General features: G+C 46.1%; 1 protein-coding gene across 1 annotated transcript in view; it reads right to left on the bottom strand.

The window, feature by feature from the left end:
• Positions 1–19631, bottom strand: part of LOC144497123 (tenascin-R-like) — a 291741-nt gene that overhangs the window by 29459 nt on the left and 242651 nt on the right. The window contains exons 13-14 of the mRNA XM_078217919.1: positions 15603–15754; positions 13032–13128 (exon numbers count right to left, since the gene is read on the bottom strand). Coding sequence (XP_078074045.1) covers positions 13032–13128; positions 15603–15754 — 249 coding nt within the window. The remainder of the gene's footprint in view (positions 1–13031; positions 13129–15602; positions 15755–19631) is intronic.

Here is a 19631-nt window from a genome sequence, read left to right as displayed (position 1 = left end):
AGCTCTCTCTTCAGGTCCTTCCTGGCTAACTTGTAATAGCTGCAATAGCTTACCATGGGGAACCTTATCAAACACTTTACTGAAATCCATCTGCACCACATCAACTGCTTTACCCTCATCCACCTCTTTGGTCACCTTCTCAAAGAACTCAATAAGTTTTGTGAGGCACGACCTACGTTTCACAAAACTGTATTGACTATCCCTAATCAAATTGTTCCTTTCTAGATGATTATAAACCCTATCTCTTATAATCCTTTCCAAAACTTTGCCCACAACAGAAGTAAGGCTCACTGGTCTATAATTACCAGGGTTGTCTCTACTCCACTTCTTGAACAAGGGGACCACGCCTTCATGTCTCATCTTTACATAAGTCTCCTCCTTCGTCTTCACAAGAGATTCAACTTCTTTAGTAAACCACAGTTCCCTCGCTCGACCACTTCCTCCCTGCCTGACAGGTACATACTTATCAAGGACACGCAGTAGCTGTTCCTTGAACAAGCTCCACATTTCAATTGTGCCCATCCTCTGCAGATTTCTTCCCCATCCTATGCATCCTAAATCTCGCCTAATCGCATCATAATTTCCTTTCCCCCAGCTATAACACTTGCCCTGCAGTATATACCTATCCCTTTCCATCGCTAAAGTAAACGTAATCAAATTGTGGTCACTATCACCAAAGTGCTCACCTACCTCCAAATCTAACACCTGGCCTGGTTCATTACCCAGTACCAAATCCAATGTGGCCTCACCTCTTGTTGGCCTATCTACATACTGTGTCAGGAAACCCTCCTGCACACATTGGACAAAAACTGACCCATCTAAAGTACTCGAACTATAGCGTTTCCAGTCAATATTTGTAAAGTTAAAGTCCCCCATAACAACTACCCTGTTACTTTTGCTCCTGTCCAGAATCATCTTTGCAATCCTTTCCTCTACATCTCTGGAACTTTTTGGAGACCTATAGAAAACTCCCAACAGGGTGACCTCTCCTTTCCTGTTTCTAACCTCAGCCCATTCTACCTCAGTAGACGAGTCCTCATCAAACGTCCTTTCTGCCACCATAATACTGTCCTTGACTAACAATGCCACACCTCCCCCTCTTTTACCACCTTCCCTGATCTTACTGAAACATCTAAACCCCGGAACCTGCAACAACCATTCCTGTCCCTGCTCTATCCATGTCTCCGAAATGGCCACAACATCGAAGTTGTGGAATTAGGAATATAATAGGAAGACAGATTATTACTTGAACGGGTGTAAATTGAGAGAGGTGGATAGTCAGTGAGACATTGCTCTCCTTGTGCATCAGTTGCTGAAAGTAAGCGCGCAGGTATAGCAGGCAATAATAAGGTATGTTGGCCTTCAAAATGAGAGGATTTGAGTATAAGAACATAAGGGGACATAAGAAGTATAGGGATAGAGATGCTCTGCTGCAATTGTATAGGCCTTTGGTGAGACCACACCTGGAGTATAATGTGCAGCTTTGGTGTCCTTATCTGAGAAAGGATGTCCTTGCTGGAGAGGGAGTACAGCGAAGGTTTACCAGGCTGATTCCTGGGATGGCAGGTCTGTCATATGAGGAGTGACTAAGTCATTTAGGATTATATTCACTGGAGTTTAGAAGAGTGAGAGGGGATCTCATAGAAACTTATAAAATCCTAACAGGGCGAGACAGGGTAGATTCAGAAAGAATGTTCCCAATGCTGGGGAGTCCAGAACTAGGGATTATAGTTTGAGCATTATGGGTAAACCTTTTACAACTGAGGCGAGGAGAAACCCAGAAGGTGGTGAATGTAGCTGTCGCTGGTTTCGAGAGGAAATTAGTATAGCTCTTGAGGCTAAATAGATCAAGGGATGAGGGGGGGCAGGGGGAATCAGAATATTGAACTTGATGATCAGTCATGATCAAAATGAATGGTGTGTAGGCTCGAAGGGCCGAATGGCCCTTCCTGCATCTTGTTTCCATTTTTGCAGAGTGTGAGACACAGAAAAAGTGTGTTCACACAGTGAGTGTGAGACACAGTCACAGTGTGTTCACACAGTGAGTGTGAGACACAGTAACAGTGTGTTCACAGCGAGTGTGTGACACAGTTATGGTGTGGTCACAGTGAGTGTGACACACAGTAATAGTGTGAGTTCTCAATGAGTGTGAGACACAGTAACCGTGGGTTTACACAGTTAGACAGATTAACAGTGTGTTCACAGTGAGTGAGACACACAGTAACCATGCATTTACAGGGTTCGACAGATTAACAGTGTGTTCACAGTAAGTGAGACACAGTAAGTGTGTTCACAGTGAGTGTGAGGCACTGTAACAGTGTGTTCATGGTAGTGTGAGCCAGAGTAACAGTGCATTCAGTGAGTGTGAGTCGCAGGAACAGTGTGTTCACAGTGAGCGTGAGGCAGACTAACAGTGTGTTCACAGAGTGTGAGGCACAGTAAAAGTGTGTTCAGAGTGAGTGTGAGACACAGTAACAGTGTGTTCACAGTGAGTGTGAGCCACAGTAACAGTGTATTCACAGTGAGTGTGAGACATAGTAACAGTGTGTTCACAGTGAGTGTGAGACACAGTAACAGTGTGTTCACACAGTGAGTGTGAGACACAGTAACAGTGTGTTCACAGCGAGTGTGTGACACAGTTATGGTGTGGTCACAGTGAGTGTGACACACAGTAATAGTGTGAGTTCTCAATGAGTGTGAGACACAGTAACCGTGGGTTTACACAGTTAGACAGATTAACAGTGTGTTCACAGTGAGTGAGACACACAGTAACCATGCATTTACAGGGTTCGACAGATTAACAGTGTGTTCACAGTAAGTGAGACACAGTAAGTGTGTTCACAGTGAGTGTGAGGCACTGTAACAGTGTGTTCATGGTAGTGTGAGCCAGAGTAACAGTGCATTCAGTGAGTGTGAGTCGCAGGAACAGTGTGTTCACAGTGAGCGTGAGGCAGACTAACAGTGTGTTCACAGAGTGTGAGGCACAGTAAAAGTGTGTTCAGAGTGAGTGTGAGACACAGTAACAGTGTGTTCACAGTGAGTGTGAGCCACAGTAACAGTGTATTCACAGTGAGTGTGAGACATAGTAACAGTGTGTTCACAGTGAGTGTGAGTTCACAGTAACAGTGCATTCACAGTCAGTGTGAGTTCACAGTAACAGTGTGTTCACTGAGTGAGTGAGAGACACAGTAACAGTGTGTTTAAAGTGAGTGTGAGGCACTGGAACAGTGTGTTCACCGTAGTGTGAGCCACAGTTACAGTGTGTTCAGAGTGAGCGTGAGACTCAGTAACAGTGTATTCACAATGAGTATGAGACACAGTAACAGTGTATTCACAGTGAGTGTGAGGCACAGTACAGTGGGTTTACAGAGTGTGAGACACAGTAACAGTGTGTTCATACTGAGTGTGAGCCACAGAAACAGTGTGCTCACAGTGAGCGTGAGACACTAACAGTGTGTTCATACTGAGTGTGAGCCACAGAAACAGTGTGCTCACAGTGAATGTGAGACAAAGTAACAGTGCATTCACAATGAGAGAGAGACTTAGTAATAGTGAGTTCACAATGTGTGTGAGACACAGTAACCGTGGGTTTACACAGTTTGACAGATTAACAGTGTGTTCACAGTGAGTGTGAGACACAGTAACTGTGTTTACAGGGTTCGACAGATTAACAGTGTGTTCACAGTAAGTGAGACAAAGTAACAGTGTGCTCACAGTGAGTGTGAGACACAGCAACAGTGTGTTCACAGTAAGTGTGAGGCACAGTAACAGTGTGTTCACAGAGTGTGAGACACAGTAAAGTGTGTTCATACTGAGTGTGAGACACAGAAACAGTGTGCTCACAGTGAGCGTGAGACACAGTAACAATGTTCACAGTGATTGTGAGACACTGTAACAGTGCGTTCACAGTGAGTGTGAGACACAGTAACCGTGTGTTGACAGGGTTCGACAGATTAACAGTGTGTTCACAGTAAGTGAGACACAGTAACAGTGTGTTCACAGTGAGTGTAAGGCACTGTAACAGTGTGTTCATGGTAGTGTGAGCCACAGTAACAGTGCATTCAGTGAGAGTGATTCGCAGTAACAGTGTGTTCACAGTGAGTGTGAGACGGAGTAACATTGCATTCAGAGTGAGTGTGAGAACCAGTAACAGTGTGTTCAGAGTGAGTGTGAGACACAGTCACACTGCATTCTGGATGAGTGTGAGACACAGTAACAGTGCATTCATAGTCAGTGTGTGTTCACAATAACAGTGTGTTCATAGTGAGTGTGAGACACAGTAACAGTGTGTTCACAGTGAGTGTGAGCCACAGTAACAGTGTGTTCACAGTGAGTGTGAGACAGATTAACAGTGTGTTCACAGTGAGTGTGAGACACAGTAACAATGTGTTTACATTGTGAGTGTGAGATACATTCACAGCATGTTCACAGAGTGAGTATGATACACAGTAACAGTGTGTTCACAGTGAGTGAGAGACACAGTAACAGTGTGTTCACAGTGAGTGTGAGACACAGTAACAGTGTGTTCACAGTCAGTGCGAGCCACAGTAACCGTGTGTTTACAGAGTGAGTGTGAGACAGCTTAACAGTGTGTTCACAGTGAGTGAGAGACACATTAACAGTGTGTTGAGAGTGAGTGAGAGACATAGTAACAGTGTGTTCACGGTGAGTGTGAGACACAGTAACAGTGTGTTCACAGTGAGTGTGAGACACAGTAACAGTGTGTTCACAGTGAGTGTGAGACTCAGTAACAGTGTGTTCACAGTGAGTGTGAGACACAATAACAGTGTGTTCACAGTGAGTGTGAGACACAGTAACAGTGTGTTCACAGTGAGTGTGAGACAGATTAACAGTGTGTTCACAGTGAGTGTGAGACAGATTAACAGTGTGTTCACAGTGAGTGTGAGACAGATTAACAGTGTGTTCATAGTAAGTGTGAGGCACTGTAACAGTGTATTCACAGTGAGTGTGAGACAGATTAACAGTGTGTTCACAGTGAGTGTGAGACAGATTAACAGTGTGTTCATAGTAAGTGTGAGGCACTGTAACAGTGTGTTCACAGTGAGTGTGAGGCACTGTAACACTGTGTTCACAGTAAGTGTGAGGCACTGTAACAGTGTGTTCATGGTAATGTTAGCCACAGTAACAGTGCATTCATTGAGTGTGATTCGCAGTAACAGTGTGTTCACAGTGAGTGTGAGACGGAGTAACATTGCATTCACAATGAGTGTGAGGCACAGTAACACTGCGTTCCGGATGTGAGACATAGTAACAGTGCATTCACAGTTAGTGTGAGTTCACAGTAACAGTTTGTTCACAGTGAGTGTGAGTTCACAGTAACAGTTTGTTCACAGTGAGTGTGAGACACAGTAAGAGTGTCTTCAAAATGAGTGTGAGACACAGTAACAATGTGCTCACAGTGAGTGTTAGATACAGTAACAGTGTGTTCACCGAGTGAGTGTGAGACACAGTAACAGTGTATTCACTGTGAGTGTGAGGCACAGTAACAGTGTATTCACTGTGTGTGAGGCACAGTAACAGTGCGTCTACAGAGTGTGAGCTACAGTAACAGTGGGCTCACAGTGAGTGTGAGACACAGTAACAATGTTCACAGTGATTGTGAGACACTGTAACAGTGCGTTCACAGTGAGTGTGAGACACGGTACGAGTGCATTCACTATGAGAGTGAGACTTCGTAATAGTGAGTTCACAATGAGTGTGAGATACAGTAACCGTGGGTTTACACAGTTAGACAGATTAACAGTGTGTTCACAGTGAGTGTGAGACACTGTAACAGTGTGTTCACAGTGTGTGAGCCACAGTAACCGTGTGTTGACAGCCAGTGTGAGCCACAGTAACCGTGTGTTTACAGAGTGATTGTGAGACAGATTAACAGTGTGTTCACAGTGAGTGTGAGACACAGTAACAGTGTGTTCAGAGTGAGTGTGAGCCACAGTAACCGTGTGTTTACAGAGTGAGTGTGAGACAGATTAACAGTGTGTTCAGAGTGAGTGTGAGACACTGTAACAGTGTGCTCACAGTGAGCGGAAGACACAGTAACAGTGTGTTCACAGTGAGTGTGAGGCACAGTAACAGTGTGTTCACAGTGAGTGAGAGACACAGTAACAGTGTGTTCAGGGTGAGTGTGAGACACAGTAACAGTGTGTTCACAGTGAGTGAGAGACACAGTAACAGTGTGTTCACAGTGAGTGTGAGACACAGTAACAGTGTGTTCACAGTCAGTGCGAGCCACAGTAACCGTGTGTTTACAGAGTGAGTGTGAGACAGCTTAACAGTGTGTTCACAGTGAGTGAGAGACACATTAACAGTGTGTTGAGAGTGAGTGAGAGACACAGTAACAGTGTGTTCACGGTGAGTGTGAGACACAGTAACAGTGTGTTCACAGTGAGTGTGAGACACAATAACAGTGTGTTCACAGTGAGTGTGAGACACAGTAACAGTGTGTTCACAGTGAGTGTGAGACAGATTAACAGTGTGTTCACAGTGAGTGTGAGACAGATTAACAGTGTGTTCACAGTGAGTGTGAGACAGATTAACAGTGTGTTCATAGTAAGTGTGAGGCACTGTAACAGTGTATTCACAGTGAGTGTGAGACAGATTAACAGTGTGTTCACAGTGAGTGTGAGACAGATTAACAGTGTGTTCATAGTAAGTGTGAGGCACTGTAACAGTGTGTTCACAGTGAGTGTGAGGCACAGTAACAGTGTGTTCACAGTAAGTGTGAGGCACTGTAACAGTGTGTTCACAGTGAGTGTGAGGCACTGTAACAGTGTGTTCACAGTAAGTGTGAGGCACTGTAACAGTGTGTTCATGGTAATGTTAGCCACAGTAACAGTGCATTCATTGAGTGTGATTCGCAGTAACAGTGTGTTCACAGTGAGTGTGAGACGGAGTAACATTGCATTCACAATGAGTGTGAGGCACAGTAACACTGCGTTCCGGATGTGAGACATAGTAACAGTGCATTCACAGTTAGTGTGAGTTCACAGTAACAGTTTGTTCACAGTGAGTGTGAGTTCACAGTAACAGTTTGTTCACAGTGAGTGTGAGACACAGTAAGAGTGTCTTCAAAATGAGTGTGAGACACAGTAACAATGTGCTCACAGTGAGTGTTAGATACAGTAACAGTGTGTTCACCGAGTGAGTGTGAGACACAGTAACAGTGTATTCACTGTGAGTGTGAGGCACAGTAACAGTGTATTCACTGTGTGTGAGGCACAGTAACAGTGCGTCTACAGAGTGTGAGCCACAGTAACAGTGGGCTCACAGTGAGTGTGAGACACAGTAACAATGTTCACAGTGATTGTGAGACACTGTAACAGTGCGTTCACAGTGAGTGTGAGACACGGTACGAGTGCATTCACTATGAGAGTGAGACTTCGTAATAGTGAGTTCACAATGAGTGTGAGATACAGTAACTGTGGGTTTACACAGTTAGACAGATTAACAGTGTGTTCACAGTGAGTGTGAGACACTGTAACAGTGTGTTCACAGTGTGTGAGCCACAGTAACCGTGTGTTGACAGCCAGTGTGAGCCACAGTAACCGTGTGTTTACAGAGTGATTGTGAGACAGATTAACAGTGTGTTCAGAGTGAGTGTGAGACACAGTAACAGTGTGTTCACAGTGAGTGTGAGCCACAGTAACCGTGTGTTTACAGAGTGAGTGTGAGACAGATTAACAGTGTGTTCAGAGTGAGTGTGAGACACTGTAACAGTGTGCTCACAGTGAGCGGAAGACACAGTAACAGTGTGTTCACAGTGAGTGTGAGGCACAGTAACAGTGTGTTCACAGTGAGTGTGAGGCACAGTAACAGTGTGTTCACACAGTGAGTGATAGACTCAGTAACGGTGTTCACAGTGAGTGTGAGCCTCAGTAACCATGTGTTCACAGTGAGTGTGAGACACAGTAACAGTGTGTTCACAGTGAGTGTGAGACTCAGTTACAGTGTGTTCAGAGTGAGTGTGAGCCTCAGTAACAGTGTGTTCACAGTGAGTGTGAGACACAGTAACAGTGTGTTCACAGTGAGTGTGAGGCACAGTAACAGTGTGTTCACAGTGAGTGTGAGGCACAGTAACAGTGTGTTCACAGTGAGTGTGAGGCACAGTAACAGTGTGTTCACAGTGAGTGTGAGGCACAGTAACAGTGTGTTCACACAGTGAGTGATAGACTCAGTAACGGTGTTCACAGTGAGTGTGAGCCTCAGTAACCATGTGTTCACAGTGAGTGTGAGACACAGTAACAGTGTGTTCACAGTGAGTGTGAGACTCAGTTACAGTGTGTTCAGAGTGAGTGTGAGCCTCAGTAACAGTGTGTTCACAGTGAGTGTGAGACACAGTAACAGTGTGTTCACAGTGAGTGTGAGGCACAGTAACAGTGTGTTCACAGTGAGTGTGAGCCTCAGTAACCATGTGTTCACAGTGAGTGTGAGGCACAGTAACAGTGTGTTCACAGTGAGTGTGAGGCACAGTAACAGTGTGTTCACAGTGAGTGTGAGGCACAGTAACAGTGTGTTCACAGTGAGTGTGAGGCACAGTAACAGTGTGTTCACACAGTGAGTGATAGACTCAGTAACGGTGTTCACAGTGAGTGTGAGCCTCAGTAACCATGTGTTCACAGTGAGTGTGAGACACAGTAACAGTGTGTTCACAGTGAGTGTGAGACTCAGTTACAGTGTGTTCAGAGTGAGTGTGAGACTCAGTAACCGTGTGTTCACAGTGAGTGTGAGAGAGATTAACAGTGTGTTCACAGTGAGTGTGAGCCACAGTAACAGTGTCTTCACAGTGAGAGTGAGGCACAGTAATAGTGTGTTCACTGTGAGTGTGAGAGAGTGTAACAGTGTATTCACAGTGAGTGTAAGACACAGTGAACATAGAAAACTACAGCACAAAACAGGCCCTTCGGCCCCACAAGTTGTGCCGAACATATCCCTACCTTCTGGGCCTACCTATAAACCTCCATCCTATTAAGTCCCATGTACTCATCCAGGAGTCTCGATTGAGTTTGCCTCCACCACCACTGACGGCAGCCGATTCCACTCGCCCACCACCCTCTGTGTGAAAAACCTCCCCCTAACATTTCCCCTGTACCTACACCCCAGCACCTTAAACCTGTGTCCTCTCGTAGCAGCCATTTCCACCCTGGGAAAAAGCCTCTGAGAGTCCACCCGATCTATGCCTCTCAACATCTTATATATCTCTATTAGGTCTCCTCTCATCCTACGTCTCTCCAAGGAGAAAAGACCGAGCTACCTCAGCCTATCCTCATCAGGCATCCCACTCAACCCAGGCAACATCCTTGTAAATCACCTCTGCACCCTTTCAATCTTTTCCACATCCTTCCTGTAATGAGGCGACCAGAACTGAGCACAGTACTCCAAGTGGGGTCTGACGAGGGTCTTATATATCTGCATCATTATCCCCGGACTCCTAAACTCAATCCCTCGATTGATAAAGGCCAGCACACCATACGTCTTCTTAACCACCTCCTCCACCTGCGGGGCCAATTTTAGAGTCCTATGGACCCGGACCCCAAGGTCCTTCTGATCCTCTACAGTACTAAGAGTCTTTCCCTTTATATTGTACTCCTTCATCCCATTTGACCTGCCAAAATGGACCACTACGCATTTATCTGGGTTGAAGTCCATCTGCCACTTCTCCGCCCAGTCTTGCATCCTATCTATGTCCCTCTGTAACTTCTGACATCCCTCCAGACTATCCACAACCCCACCAACCTTCATGTCGTCGGCAAACTTACCAACCCATCCCTCCACTTCCTCATCCAGGTCATTTATGAAAATGACAAACAGCAAGGGTCCCAGAACAGATCCCTGGAGCACACCACTGGTGACCAACCTCCATTTAGAAAAAGACCCATCTATACACACTCTCTGCCTCCTTTGGGCAAGCCAGTTCTGGATCCACAGGGCAGCAGCCCCTTGGATCCCATGCCCTCTCACCTTTTCTAGAAGCCTTGCATGGGGGACCTTATCGAACGCCTTGCTAAAATCCATATAAACCACATCTACCGCTTTCCCTTCGTCAATGTGTTTAGTCATATTTTTGAAGAACTCCATCAGGCTCGTAAGGCATGATCTGCCTTTGACAAAGCCATGCTGAGTATTCTTGAGCATACTAAACCTCTCTAAATGCTCATAACTCTTGTCCCTCAGGATCTTCTCCATCAGCTTACCAACCACTGAGGTTAGACTCACCGGTCGGTAATTTCCTGGGCTATCCCTATTCCCCTTCTTGAAAATAGGAACCACATCCGCAATCCTCCAATCCTCCGGCACCTCTCTCGTCTCCATCGACGACGCAAAGATCATCGCCAGAGCCTCTGCAATCTCTTACCTCATCTCCCACAGTAACCTGGGGTACATCCCATCCGGACCCAGCGACTTATCTATCTTGATGCCATTCAAAGATTCCAGCACAACCTCTTTGTTAAAGTCCACATACTCAATCTTTTCAGTCCACCACAAGCCCACAGTACATCCACCCAGGTCCTTCTCCTCTGTGAAAACCGAGGCAAAAGTGGATTCACAAAGAGTGTGAGACACAGTAACAGTGTGTTCACAGTGAGTGTGAGGCACAGTAACAGTGTCTTCACAGTGAATGTGAGCCACAGCAACGGTGTGTTCACAGTGAATGTGAGACATAGTAACAGTGTGTTCACAGTGTGTGAGACACACAGTAACAGTGTGTTCACAGTGAGTGTCAGACAGAGTAACAGTGTGTTCACAGTCAGTGTGTGACATGGTGACAGTGTATTGATGATGTGGACATGGCGCCGATAGCACTGGGACTGGCAGAGAGTTTTGCATTGAAATTAATTCTAAATGTTAAGTCAGGTGAGTGATTGTAGTTTCGTGATTGAGTTTTCCTTTCCTTCTCTATACTCTGAAAAAGGAAATAAAAGTTTAATCAGATGGGGTGGCATGGTGGCACAGTGGTTAACACTGCTGCCTTACAGCGTCAGAGACCTGGGTTCAATTCTGGCCTTGGCTACATATCTGTGTGGCGTTTGCAAGTTCTCCCGCTGTTTATGTGGGTTTCCTCTGGGTGCTCCGATTTTCTCCTGCAGTCCAAAGATGGGTTAAGTGTGGGTTAAGTGGATTAGCTATGCTGAATTGCCCCTTACTGTGCAAAGATTTGTAGATTAAGGGCATTAGTGAGGTAAATGCGTGAGGCCACGGGGATTGGTTGGCAGTGGAGTGGGCCTGGGTAAGATGTCCTTCTAAAAGCACTATTTACGGCTAGATATTTCTGATCTGATCAGTGGTCAGGCACAAGTGGGTAAGACTGTTACAGAGGCCACACTGTATGTCCAGAGTGTCGTATTGCAGGATCATCAGCCTTTACAATCGATGTGGTATATTTGGACTTTCAGCAAGCATTTGACAAAGTCCTGCATAAGAGATTATCGTGCAAGATTAAAGCACATGGGATTGGGGAATTGTATTGAGATAGATTGAAAACTGGTTGGCAGACAGGAAACAAAGAGCAGGAATTAATGGGTGCTTTTCAATCTGGCAGGCAGTAACTAGTGGGGTGCCACAGGGATCGGTGCTGGGACCCTCGCTATTCACAATGTATATTAATGATTTGGATGAGGGAACAAAATGTAACATCTCAAAGTTTGCATATGAGACCAAGTTGGGTGGAGGGTGAACTGTGACGAGGATGCAGAGATCCTTCAGTATGATCTGGACGGGTTGGGTGAGTGGGCAAATCAATGGCAGATGCAGTTTAATTTGGTAAATGTGAGGTTATTCACTTTGGAAGTAAAAACAAGAAGGCAGATTATTACCTGAATGGCTGCAAATTGGGAGAGGGGAGTGTGCAGCAGGACCTGGGTGTCCAGTCATTGAAGGTAAGCATGCAGATGCAGCAGGCAGTAAAGAAGGCAAATGGTATGTTGGCCTTCATTGCGAGAGGTTTCGAGTACAGGAGCAGGGATGTGTTGTTACAATTATACAGGGCCTTGGTGAGGCCACACCTAGAGTATTGTGTGCAGTTTTGGTCTCCTTTTCTGAGGAAGGATGTCCTTGCTCTCAAAGGAGTGCAGCAAAGGTTTACCAGGCTGATTCCGGGGATGGCGGGACTGACGTATGAGGAGAGATTGACTAGGTTAGGGATTGTTTTCGCTGGAGTTCAGATGAATTGGGGGGGGTGGCATCTCATAGAGACTTATAAAATTCTAACGGGACTAGGCAGGATAGATGCAGGAAGGATGTTCCCGATGGTGGGGGAGTCCAGAACCAAGGGTCACAGTCTGAGCATACAGGTTAGACCATTGAGGACGGAGTTGAGGAGACATTTGTTCACCCAGAGAATGGTGAGCCTGTGGAAGTAGTTGATGCCAAAACATTGTTTGTATTCAAGAGACGGCTGGACGCAGCGATTGGGGCGAATGGAATCAAAAGTTATGGGGAGAAAGCAAGATTATGCTTTTAAGTTGGCCATTCAGCCATGATCGTAATGAATGGCGGAGCAGGCTCAAAGGGCCAACTGGCCTTCTCCTGCTGTATGTTTCTATGTAAGTTGCCCCTTAGTGTTCATGGCAAATGTGTGGGGTTACACGGATGGGATAGAGGGAAGGACCTGGGTGGAAATGCTCTTTTGAAGGGTCAGTGAGACTCGATGGGCCAAATGGCCTTTTCTGCACTGTGGGGATTCTATGGTTCTATGAATCTGTCAGACATTCCTCCAGGCAACATCTGGGAGTAAAATTACAGGATTCAATGAATAGAGCAGTTTCTATAGAATAGAGCATTGCGGGTAGAGAAGCCACCATTAATGAACAATTGACCCCTCAACTGAACAATGATAGATGTGATGATTGAGGAAATTAAATGTGGGATATTAACTGATAAAGCCATTGTTGAAAGGCTGAAACAATCTCCCTAAACATCAATAGTACAATCAATTAAGACGTTTATTTAAACCACAGAGCTGATGAAAACATTGCTAAGATTTGCTAAGATTTGGAATATGATCTTGTACGTACCCAGCCAGAATTCATCCTCCAGGTTTCCAAAGCCCACTCGATAATCAACCCATTTCCTTGCAAAGTCTATCAGTCCATCCTGCCGTCTCTGGAACACCTGTATCGAAGAAAGGCAGGGCTAAAGCTGTACCCTCAAACTTAGCAAAATACCTTCATCATCTCTGGCATTCTGCTTATATCTTCAAACTTGAGAAGATTCCAGGATACCTGTGGCTGTCCTTGGAGTGTTTGATGGAGGAAGTGTAGAGGGAGCTTTACTCTGTATCTAACCCCGTGCTGTACCTATCCTGGGATCGTTTGATGAGGAGAGTGTAGATGGAGCTTTACTCTGCATCTAACCCCTGTTGTACATGTCCTGGGAGTGTTTGATGGGGACAGTTTTACTCTCTATCTAACCCCATGTTGGATCACCATCTGCTGTTCACACTGAATCAAGGGACCATATCAAGATTAATTCAACTGGCTGATTCGTACTTTGGTGCAGATTGTTTACTGCTTTCCTAATCTCAGCCCTGAGTATTTCTCCTGCCAGAATTGCTCACTTAACCTTTCTGCACATTTTCCGTACCTAATAGATAAATCCCCTGGTCCGGATGGGATTTATCCAAGGATTCTCTGGGAGGCAAGAGAAGTGATTGCAGAGCCTCTGGCTCTGATCTTCAGGTCGTCGTTGGCCTCTGGTATAGTACCAGAAGATTGGAGGTTAGCGAATGTTGTCCCATTGTTTAAGAAGGGGAACAGAGACTTCCCCGGGAATTATAGACCGGTGAGTCTCACTTCTGTTGTCGGCAAGATGTTGGAAAAAATTATAAGGGATAGGATTTATAGTTATTTGGAGAGTAATGAATTGATAGGTGATAGTCAGCATGGTTTTGTGGCAGGTAGGTCGTGCCTTACTAACCTTATTGAGTTTTTTGAGAAAGTGACCAAGGAGGTGGATGGGGGCAAGGCAGTGGACGTGGTATATATGGATTTTAGTAAGGCGTTTGATAAGGTTCACCATGGTAGGCTTCTGCAGAAAATGCAGATGTATGGGATTGGGGGTGATCTAGGAAATTGGATCAGGAATTGGCTAGCGGATAGGAAACAGAGGGTGGTGGTTGATAGTAAATATTCATCATGGAGTGCGGTTACAAGTGGTGTACCTCAGGGATCTGTTTTGGGGCCACTGCTGTTTGTAATATTTATTAATGATCTGGATGAGGGTATAGTTGGGTGGATTAGCAAATTTGCTGATGACACCAAAGTCGGTGGTGTGGTAGACAGTGAGGAAGGGTGTCGTAGTTTGCAGGAAGACTTAGACAGGTTGCAAAGTTGGGCCGAGAGGTGGCGGATGGAGTTTAATGCGGAGAAGTGTGAGGTAATTCACTTTGGTAGGAATAACAGATGTGTTGAGTATAGGGCTAACGGGAGGACTTTGAATAGTGTGGAGGAGCAGAGGGATCTAGGTGTATGTGTGCATAGATCCCTGAAAGTTGGGAATCAAGTAGATAAGGTTGTTAAGAAGGCATATGGTGTCTTGGCGTTTATTGGTAGGGGGATTGAATTTAGGAGTCGTAGCGTTATGTTGCAACTGTACACAACTCTGGTGCGGCCGCACTTGGAGTACTGTGTGCAGTTCTGGTCCCCACATTACAGGAAGGATGTGGAGGCTTTGGAGAGGGTGCAGAGGAGGTTTACCAGGATGTTGCCTGGTATGGAGGGGAGATCCTATGAGGAGAGGCTGAGGGATTTGGGATTGTTTTCGCTGGAAAGGCGGCGGCTAAGAGGGGATCTTATTGAAACATATAAGATGATTAGAGGTTTAGATAGGGTGGATAGTGATAGCCTTTTTCCTCTGATGGAGAAATCCAGCACGAGGGGGCATGGCTTTAAATTGAGGGGGGGTAGTTATAGAACCGATGTCAGGGGTAGGTTCTTTACCCAGAGGGTGGTGAGGGATTGGAATGCCCTGCCAGCATCAGTAGTAAATGCGCCTAGTTTGGGGGCGTTTAAGAGATCCGTAGATAGGTTCATGGACGAAAAGAAATTGGTTTAGGTTGGAGGGTCACAGTTTTTTTTTTTAACTGGTCGGTGCAACATCGTGGGCCGAAGGGCCTGTTCTGCGCTGTAATGTTCTATGTTCTATGTTCTAATTCGCCCTCAGTACTCATAAAATTCTCATATTGCTGAATGCCAGGCTCATGGGCACTTAATTTGTCTGGATCTCGGTATGCTGCCCTGCACACACTCTATGGTTTTCACTTCCATCCTCAATCTACAGATGTTTAATATTCGATGTGAACTTGTGCCTTGACACTCCTTATCACTGACTTCCCTTGTGTCCTCCTAATCCCTCCCTGGGCAGTATTCAGTGTTCTGAGGCGTGGTTGTTCAGCGAGGTTTCCTCAGCTGAAATGTGACAAACATGAAACTTGATAGATGTGGATTCAGTGAGAATGCAGATTGACTCAAGCCTTCACCTCACCAAAGTGAGACTCTCGCAAAAGGGAATGTGAGATGTCTAGACCTTGACTTGTCACTACGTCATTGTACAATTAGTACAGGAAGAATGTGTGAAGTCTTACTCACAGTCCAGCCTCCACCATCAGTAGTCATGTCACAGAAGACTTGCAGGCTTTGCTGTGGCTCTGCATTGATGTAGATAGTGTAGATGCCACTGACGATGTCCCCATTAAGTAGGTGCTGAGTGCAATCCCAAGGGTATGGATAAAGGCTGCCTTCTACAATGAGAAAAATGAATCAGGACAACTGGAAAAGACAAATTCTCATGGAAATCAACTCATTATTCAGCTTCTCATCCTCAAGGAGCAATAGCAACAGTGAGGGACTTTGAAATGACTTATTCTACTGACCGCAACGGGGAGCATTGAAATAAACAAGGAATGAGTCAACAAAAATAGGTATCCTAACAACTCGTACATTCTTATTCATCAATTCAATTCTCAAATCTGCCTCTCGTCTTCCACATCCTCCCTGGCCAAAGACAGCGAATCCTCCCCTGGAGTTTTGGGATTGTTGAGAATGGCGGAGGCCATTGAATAATAATAATTGCTTTATTCCAGACACAGATGTAGACGAGCCAGTGTATAGCCATGCCAATTTCCAGCCTGGATAAATGGGCATTGTCTCTGGCCAAAACAATGCCGCTTAATATGAACCAGCATCGAAATGACCCCATGTAACAGAATAGAGTAGAATAGAATAGAAACCCTACAGTACAGAAAGAGGCCATTTGGCCCATCGAGCCTGCACCGACCACATCCCACCCAGGCCCTACCCCCAAATCCCTACATATTTTACCCGCTAATCCACGCATCCCAGGACACTAAGGGGCAATTTTAGCATGGCCAATCAATCTACCCACACATCTTTGGACTGTGGGAGGAAACCGGAGCACCCGGAGGAAACCCACACAGACACGAGGAGAATGTGCGAACTCCACACAGACAGTGACCCAAGCCGAGAATCGAACCCAGGTCCCTGGAGCTGTGAAGTAGCAGTGCTAACCACTGTGCTACCGTGCCGCCCTGGGGTAACACCAACAGAGGAACCACCTTTGTAATGATGGAAAGAGAGGAGTCTGTCCCTCAGGGGCACTGGCAGATCTAATTGGTTAGAACCGAGCGGGGAAAAGACCCATGTCATAGAGGGTAATCATCAAGTTGACATTGGCAGGGTTCATTATAGTTAAAATCTCCAGGATCTGATGGCATCTGCTGTCTAACCTATCCAACCCCTGCCAGAGTTGTGAAAGGAAGTAGGTGAGGAAATTGCAGTTACCTGAGCCACACCTTTTCCAGAATGTTCTGGGTTCAAGAATTGTCCTTTTAGAGTGGAAAGTGGCAAATGAAACTCCATTATTTAAGGAAAGTTAGAGAGAGAAACCTGGAGTTCTTAACCTGTTAGTCCAACTTCTGTTGTGGGGGAAGTTATCGGATACAATTAAAAGTGATAATTAAGGGCAGAGTGATTGAGCATCAGGAGAAATCTGAGCTGATTAGAGTGAACCAATGAAAGTTCCGATTAAAATTGATCAGCTGAAACTCTGTTTCTCTCTCCAAGGATGCTGCCTGACCTGTCGTGTATTTCTGACATTTATTGTATTTGGTAAAAGATGTTCTGTCAGCACATCTTTAAACAAGCCCAAACTGATGTCAGTACAGGTTGCTGTCACCGACAGAACAATGATACTGCGTGCCACCTTTGAGCCTACCCCATCAAACTCTTTACTAAAAGAATCCCTGGTTGTAGTCTGTTTTAGTCATGCCGCCTTCACTAACTCTCGAGTTTATATTGCCGCACTCTCAGTTGTCAATGAAATTCTCAATCTCAGCCATAAGGTCCAAGGAGGAATTTAATTGAGAGATTTACTCCTCCGAGGTTTCTTTTGCATACCTCGTACTGTCCAGGAAAGCAGATATTATTGTTTTTAACTGATCCAGTGACAACACAAATTGTGAATTAGAGTCATAAGGGTGAATTTTCCTGTACCATCTGCCACGGGAACCGTAGCGGGCTGGGGGTGGAGCAGGCAAAGGCCTGTTGACCTCACTCGGGATTTTCTGGTTTTTGTGTGAGCGCGGCCGGAAAATCCCACCCATAGAGTCATACACCACAGAATCAGGCCTCTCGGCCCACCATGTCTATTCAATATCAATCTATACTAATCCCGTTTACCAGCACTTGGTCCATAGCTACTATGCCTTAGAGAATTAAGTGCTTGTCCAGATGCTTCTGAAATGAGAGTACCTACCTCCGTCACCCTCTCAGTCATTGCATTCCCACCTTCCTCTGGATGAAAAAACTTTTCCTCAGATCCCCCCTAAACTACTTCCTCCTCACCTTAAACCTATGCCCTCTTAGACACGGGGGAAAGTTTCTTATGATCTATCCTATCTATACCTCATAATTTTGTATACCTCTATCAGATCCCCCCTCAGCCACCTCTGCTCCAGGGAAAACAAACCCAGCCTATCCAGTCTCTCCACATAGCTGAAACTTTCCATCCCAGACAACATAGAAACTAGAAGCAGGAGTAGGCCATTCGGCCCTTTGAGCCTGCTCCGGCATTCATCTGATCATGGCTGATCATCGAATTCATTATCTTGATCCCCCTTCCTCCCATATCCCTGATCCCTTTAGCCCCAAGAACTGTATTAAAGTTTATTTATTAGTCACAAGTAGGCTTACGTTCACACTGCAATGAAGTTACTGTGAAAATCCCCTCGTCGCCACAATCCAACACTTGTTCGGGTACACTGGGGGAGAATTTAGCATAGCCAATTCACCTAACCTGCACATCTTTGAACAATGGGAGGGAACCTGATTACACCTGTGGGAGGTGCACCCATCTGCAGCTCCTCCAAGACCGCGTTAGGGAGCCGGAGCTGGAGTTGGATGAGCTTAGGGTCATCAGGGAGGCAGAGAGGGCCATAGACACAAGCTTCAGGGATATAGTTGCTCCAGGGAATGAAAATAGATGGGTGACAGTGAGAGGGGCTGGGAGGAAGCAGTCGGTGCAATAACAAAAGACACTGAATTGTGGTCACTATCTCCAGAAGCACCCTGTCGTCGTTCCCCTTAACAACAAGTATTCCACTTTGGATACAGGTAAGGGGGGCGACCTACCAGTGGTAAGCCGCAGTGACCAGATCGCCAGCGCTGAGTCCGTCCCTGTGGCTCAGAAGGGAAAGGGGGAGAGCGGTAGAGCTATAGTTATTGGGGACTCGTTTGTTAGAGGGATAGATAGGAGGTTCTGTGGCAACAAGAGAGACTCACGGATGGTATGTTGCCTCCCGGATGCCAGGGTCCGTGACATCTCCGACCGTGTCTTCAGGATTCTAAAGGGGGAGGGGGAACAGTCACAAGTCGTGGTGCACGTCGGCACCAAAGACATAGGTAAGAGAGGGGACGAGGATTTAAAACAGGAATTCAGGGAGCTAGGGTGGAAGCTGAGAGCCAGGACAAACCATGTTGTCATCTCTGGTATGTTGCCAGTGCCACGTGCTAGCGAGTTGAGGAACAGGGAGAGAGTGCAGTTAAACACATTTCATAGAAACCCTACAGTGCAGAAGGAGGCCATTCGGCCCATCGAGTCTGCACCGACCACAATCCCACCCAGGCCCTACCCCCACATATTTTACCCTCTAACCTTCGCATCCTAGGACTCTAAGGGGCAATTTTTAACCTGGCCAATCAACCTAACCCGCACATCTTTGGACTGTGGGAGGAAACCGGAGCACCCGGAGGAAACCCACGCAGACACGAGGAGAATGTGCAAACTCCACACAGACAGTGACCGAGCCGGGAATCGAACCCGGGACCCTGGAGCTGTGAAGCAGCAGTGCTAACCACTGTGCTACCGTGCAGGGATGGTGTAGGAGGGAGGGTTTCAGCTATGTGGATAATTGGAACACTTTCCGGAGAAGGTGGGACCTGTACCAACCGGACGGGGTGCACCTGAACCAGAGGGGCACCAATATCCTGGGAGGGAAATTTGCTACAGCTCTTCGGGGAGGTTTAAACTAATTTGTCAGGGGGATGGGAAAAGGAGTTGTAGTCCGGAGATCAGTGAGTGTAGTGAGGTACTGGGAAGGG

The sequence above is a fragment of the Mustelus asterias genome, chromosome 8 (genome assembly GCF_964213995.1).
Source record: "Mustelus asterias chromosome 8, sMusAst1.hap1.1, whole genome shotgun sequence".
Classification (NCBI taxonomy): Eukaryota; Metazoa; Chordata; class Chondrichthyes; order Carcharhiniformes; family Triakidae; genus Mustelus; species Mustelus asterias.
The sequence above is the reverse complement of the archived record's forward strand: the minus strand, read 5'-3'. Positions and strand labels throughout refer to the sequence as shown.